The sequence below is a fragment of the Cyprinodon variegatus genome, unplaced genomic scaffold (genome assembly GCF_000732505.1).
Source record: "Cyprinodon variegatus isolate N-32 unplaced genomic scaffold, C_variegatus-1.0 Scaffold189, whole genome shotgun sequence".
Classification (NCBI taxonomy): domain Eukaryota; kingdom Metazoa; phylum Chordata; class Actinopteri; order Cyprinodontiformes; family Cyprinodontidae; genus Cyprinodon; species Cyprinodon variegatus.
In genome coordinates, this window is record NW_015150642.1 from 123,927 (window position 1) to 130,187 (window position 6,261).

Below are 6,261 nucleotides of genomic sequence, written 5' to 3' on the forward strand. Positions count from 1 at the left end.
CCTAGAATGATTTACTGATTGACTGAATCTCTCCTGTTCCTGATGGAAACCAGCCACTGATGTCTCCTTCCTTCACCTCCTGTCTGACCTCATCAAGCAAACAAAGTTTCTAGACTTGCAGCCTGTTTGCATAATGGTCTGCCAGCATGTTTCTAAAAACAGCTATGCCCATGTGACTCCACCCTAAATGAACACATTGTCTGATGATAAACTCCTGAGCTCTGAAACTCATCAGACAATGTGTCTGAAAACAGGTGAAAGTTTGGATCAGGTCTCTTTCATTCACAGGGTTCAGATTTTCTAGCCATTATACCCTTATGGGGCCCTCATCCAGGGCCACAGCAGAGAAGATCTGCTGCAGTTTTCTGCAAACAAAGGTTAGATTTATTGTTGGCTGAACAAACCTGAACACAGAAGGTTGTGAGTTCCAAACCCTAACCAGCAGGTCTGTGGCTCGGCTGCTGGACGGCCTCCATCCAGGTGTGACAGGAGGCGGAGCTTAGCTCACTGCTTTTTGTTCCTTTGTCTGAACATCTTCTCACCTGATCTGGTTGCTGATGATCTATGGCACTTTAGCTATGAGGAAGAACTCCGTTACCATGACAACCACCTGTTTACCACGTTAAACAGCAGCAGCTGCTGATGGATCTCCTGATGTTTACCCTGTGGGACAGGTTTGGCCTCCTGCTGTTGAACACAATGAATCCACCACTGTAAAATCAACATTTAACTCTGGAATAAATACATCTACATTTCTCAGCATCTAGCCTCACAATATCTATGATTTGATTCTGTCTCTTAAACCAGGCTCCCTGTCCCAGATTCTGTCCTTCCGACATGCTGGAAACTGGGCTCAACAGAACCTGGAGCAGCCTTTGAATCATTGATGATGAGGTCCAGGTCTTCATGGTGGACCGACCCACATACAGAGGAGGGGGACATGGAGATGACTTGATGACTCCTCCTCAGCCCAAAGTTCACCAGGTGATAAACTAAGTCAACAGGAAGTGATCCAGCTAATTAATGGGATTTTCAGCTCAAGAGATGCTCAACCAACGAGTTTTTGAATTAATGATTAGTTTTGATAAACCACATGTAGGAAAATCTTATAAATATAATTACTGATGTTGTTATTATTATTATAGTTATTGTTCCTGTTGTTTATTGTCGCTACTGTTCTCTGCTGCTTTTATTTTGTAGGAAAGAAGCGGAAGTGGAGCGCGGCCCTGCGCTCGTGCGCGGCAGCAGGAAGTGTCCAGGAAGTATTTATTTTGCCCAGAAATGAGAATCAGTGAATGAGCTTGTCCTCCGGTTCGGTGCTTTGCTACCTGCGCTTCCGGTCTACCTGACCGCCCCGCGCGGCTCACCCGCGTCACAACCGTGGCTTTGGGAATGACAGCGCGAGGCGTGACGCGTTTGACCGACGGCTGTCAGACTGCTGCTGCATGGGCCGAACCGAACCGAAGGTTCTGAACATGTCCGGAGCTAAAGCCATGGAGTCCGACAAACTGGACCGGAACCCTGGCTCCGGTACTGCGGAGGACGGCGCCTCCACCAAGGACCAGCCCGCCCACCTGAACGGCTGCGTCCCGCTGTCCCACCAGGTGGCGGGACACAAGTTTGGCGTGGACAAAGTGGGTGAGTAGGGCCTTCATCGCTGGGTGGTCTTCATCGCTGGGTAGTCTTTATCCTAGTTTGGTCTTTATCACGGGGTGGTCTTCATCAGAACCTGGCCCAATAGGTGAAGACATGAGGAGCAGAAGGTTCTGCTGGGCCTTCACCAGCAGGTCCATTATAAAGGAACCAGGTTGTGGTCTTCATCATAGTCCATCATCTTCATCAGAGGGGTTCTGGTCCCTTAACCAGAGGACATTAGCTGCTCCTGCTGCTGACCATCTCTCATTAACTAGCTGCTGGTAACCATCTCTCTTTAACAAGTTGGTGGTAACTAGCTGCCATTACCTGGCTGCCATTACCTGGCTGTCATTAACCAGGTGTCATTAACTAGCTGTCATTAACCAGATGCCATTGACTAGCTATCACTAACCAGATGTCATTAACTAGCTGCTGGTTTCTAACTTTCATTAACTAGCTGCCATTAACCAGCTGTCATTAACTAGCTGCCAGTAACATCTGCCATTAACTAGCTGTCATTAACCAGGTATCATTAAGTAGCTGCCAGTAACATCTGGCATTGACTAGATGTTATTATCTAGATTTCATTAACCAGATGTCATTAACTGGATTTCATTAACCAGATGCCATTAACTAGCTGCCATTAACAAACTGCCAGTAACATCTGTCATTAACCACCTGTTGGTATCACCTGTCATTAACTAGCTGTCAGTAACCAGATGTTATTAACCAGCTGTTGATAACTAGCTCCTCAGACTCTGAAGGCGTTTCCTGATCATTGAGATGTTTTTCTAAACTTCTTCCAGTTGTTCTTATCGGAGCTGCAGGAGATCAGCTGCTCGCCGTTCAGTCAGCTGCAGAACATCTACGAGTTGAACTAGTTTAGCTAACTGAACGATGATGCAACAGGCAGCTGTGAGGTGACACCCATCAGGCAGAGCCACCAGAACCAGCAGAACCAGAATCCCAGCATTTCTCCTCCAGTTCATTGATGCTTTAGGGCTATGTCTGGTTTCCAAGCCGAGTCTTTGAGGGACAGACGGACGGCTGGTCGAGTCTTTGAGGGACAGACGGACGGCTGGTCGAGTCTTTGAGGGACAGACGGACGGCTGGTCGAGTCTTTGAGGGACAGACGGAAGGCCCTAGTTTTTGAGGGACAGACGGATTCCGACGCTACTGATGATCCAGTATAGGAACAATGTCGCAGACTGGATTTCATTAAAATGCAAAAATTACTTCTTCCTACGATGATTTATGCATAAAAAGTAATGATTCTTTTTTAAATACATCGATTTCCTGAAACTGATTCATTTTAGTAAATAACAGTACTGAAAAAAATGAAAGGAACACTTTGTAATCAGAGTATAGCATCAAGTTAATTAACCTTCTGGGATATTGATTTGGTCAGGTAAGTAGCAGAGGGGGTAGTTAATCAGTTTCAGCTGCTTTGGTGTTAATTAAATTAACAACAGGTGCACTAGAGGGGCAACAACGAGACGAACATCAAAACAGGAATGGTTTTACAGGTGGAGGCCGCTGACATTTTTTCCCCTCCTCATCTTTTCTGACTCTTTTTCACCAGTTTTGCTTTTGGCTAGGGTCACTGTCACTACTGTTAGCATGAGGCGCTACCTGGACCCTACAGAGGTTTCACAGGCAGTCCAACTCCTCCAGGATGGCACATCAATACGTGCCATTGCCAGAAGGTTTGCTGTGTCTCCAAGAACAATCTGAAGAGCATGGAGGAGATTCCAGGAGACAGACAGTTACTCCAGGAGAGCTGGACAAGGCCATAGAAGGTCTACAACCCATCAGCAGGACCGGTATATGCTCCTTTGTGCAAGGAGGAGCAGGAGGAGCACTGCCAGAGCCCTACAGAATGACCTCCAGCAGGCCTCTGGTGTGAATGTCTCTGACCAAACAGTCAGAAACAGACTTCACGAGGGTGGCCTGAGGACCCGACGTCCTCTAGTGGGCCCTGTGCTCACTGCCCGGCACCGTGGAGCTCGATCGGCATTTGCCACAGAATATCAGAATTGGCAAGTTAGCCACTGGCGCCCTGTGCTTTTCACAGATGAGAGCAGGTTCACCCTGTGCACATGTGATAGACATGAAAGGGTCAGGAGAAGCCGTGGAGAATGTTATGCTGTCTGTAACAACGTTCAGCATGAGCGGTTTGGTGGTGGGTCAGTGATGGTCTGGGGATGCATATCCATGGAGGGACACACAGACCTCTACAGGCTAGACAACGGCACCCTGACTGCCATTAGGTATCAGGATGAAATCCTTCCACCCATTGTCAGACCCTATGCTGGTGCAGTGGGTCCTGGGTTCCTCCTGGTGCACGACAATGCCCAGCCTCATGTTAGAGCATGAAACGGGCCTTGAAAGTCAGCNTGGCTAGGGTCACTGTCACTACTGTTAGCATGAGGCGCTACCTGGACCATACAGAGGTTGCACAGGCAGTCCAACTCCTCCAGGATGGCACATCAATACGTGCCATTGCCAGAAGGTTTGCTGTGTCTCCCAGCACAATCTCAAGAACATGGAGGAGATTCCAGAAGACAGACAGTTACTCCAGGAGAGCTGGACAGGGCCATAGAAGGTCTACAACCCATCAGCAGGACCGGTATATGCTCCTTTGTGCAAGGAGGAGCACTGCCAGAGCCCTACAGAATGACCTCCAGCAGGCCACTGGTGTGAATGTCTCTGACCAGTCAGAAACAGACTTCACGAGGGTGGCCTGAGGACCCGACGTCCTCTAGTGGGCCCTGTGCTCACTGCCCGGCACCGTGGAGCTCGATTGGCATTTGCCACAGAACACCAGAATTGGCAAGTCGGCCACTGGCGCCCTGTGCTTTTCATAGATGAGAGCAGGTTCACCCTGAGCACATGTGACAGACGTGAAAGGGTCTGGAGAAGCCGTGGTGAACGTTATGCTGTCTGTAACAACGTTCAGCATGAGCGGTTTGGTGGTGGGTCAGTGATGGTCTGGGGAGGCATATCCATGGAGGGACGCACAGACCTATACAGGCTAGACAACGGCACCCTGAGTGCCATTAGGTATGGGGATGAAATCCTTCCACCCATTGTCAGACCCTATAGTGGTGCAGTGGGTCCTGGGTTTAGTTATTTTGCATGAATATGGTTCATAATGTGTAAAATACAGCTGATAAAACAGTAAGTACTTCAAACATCATTTGTTTTTTGTATTTTTATTCAGCATAGTGTTAAAAATATAAATCCTATCAGGTTATTGAAAGATTTCCTTGATTAAAGAGAAGCTCAGGGTTTAAGAAAATGGCTGCTTATCAATAACGGTTAGTTAATCAATTAACTTTAGAGTTAATCATTAATCATTTGCATTCCTAGTTAGCAGCAGAGCTCTTTTACTGGAAACACCGGCAGCCTGCATGGATAGAAACTAAACATCAGGGCTTTCAGTTGTTTATTTAAATCAAACATTTTAGCTATGCTAACTCACCAGGACGATTGCAATAAGGAAAGGAAAGCATTGTTTGACTAGCTCGCTTCATATTAGCAATTCTTTGCTAATCTTAAAGGCAAATAATTTAAAGTAAACTTTTAAATGTTATTTAATATGTGAGCGACATTAACTTCAGCATTACCCGCCCCTCCCTGCCTCTGATTGGCTCCCTGGTCGTCATGCCTACATTTAACCAATGTAATCATTAAAGCCAGTGAGGGCTAGCCAATTAGGAGCAGCGTAGCGCAGGCTTCACTGTCCTAAGAAAAATGGGAAATTTGTCTCATATTCTACTTAATAGTGCAGATCATGGGGGAATAAGTGAGTATAGACTTTATGCCCACGTATGCCCTGGATTACACCTCTGGTCAATTATCCTGACAGCCCATAATAATCCAGCTGTAGCTGAGGAGGAGATGGACCTGGGCATCAAACTGCTGCTGCTTCCATGTTGAGTCAATAGTTAATCTGTTCCTGGTTAAATATTAACCAGGATTATGGTTCACCGTAAGAACAGAGAGGAGTGCAGCGCTCTGAAATGAACACCTCCAGCAACATGGCGACCAGTGTTTACAAGCAGCGCAGGAACCTGTGTGTTCCTTTATTTAATGATTAAAAAATAGACTTTTAATAATGATGTCAGCAGATAGATTAGAAAGATGACCCGGATTAAGAGAAGCTGTGCTGGGAGGATCCTGGATTACAGCAGATTAGAGATTAAGCAGTTGGAATTAGTATTAACTAGCTCTAACTAATCTTTAAGTGGATGATAACCAGGGGAATAACCAGAGGGATAACCTGGATGCTAACCAGGAGGATAACCAGGGGGATAACCAGGGGGATAACCAGGGGGATAAACAGGAGGATAAACAGGGGGATGACCAGGGGGATGACCAGGGGGATGACCAGGAGGATAAACAGGAGGATAACCAGGGGGATAAACAGGGGGATAAACAGGAGGATAAACAGGATGATAACCAGGGGGATGACCAGGGGGATAACCAGGGGGATGACCAGAGGGATAACCAGGGGGATAACCAGGCGGATAACCAGGCGGATAACCAGGGGGATAAACAGGATGCTAACCAGGCGGATAACCAGGGGGATAACCAGAGGGATAACCAGGGGGATAACCAGGC

The 6,261-nt window shown here is 47.2% G+C and overlaps 1 protein-coding gene across 2 annotated transcripts in view; it reads left to right on the top strand.

Annotated features, from left to right (window-relative positions):
- The first annotated feature begins 425 nt into the window (after nt 1-425).
- Nucleotides 426-6,261, top strand: part of ipmk (inositol polyphosphate multikinase) — a 13,882-nt gene continuing 8,046 nt past the window's right edge. Inside the window, exons 1-3 of one of the 2 annotated variants that reach the window (XM_015379314.1) lie at nt 426-674; nt 808-984; nt 1,201-1,638. In XM_015379314.1, the coding sequence (XP_015234800.1) occupies nt 1,446-1,638 (193 nt within the window). In that variant the 5' untranslated portion in view covers nt 426-674; nt 808-984; nt 1,201-1,445. The remainder of the gene's footprint in view (nt 675-807; nt 985-1,200; nt 1,639-6,261) is intronic. The other variant, XM_015379315.1, reaches the window with a different exon arrangement.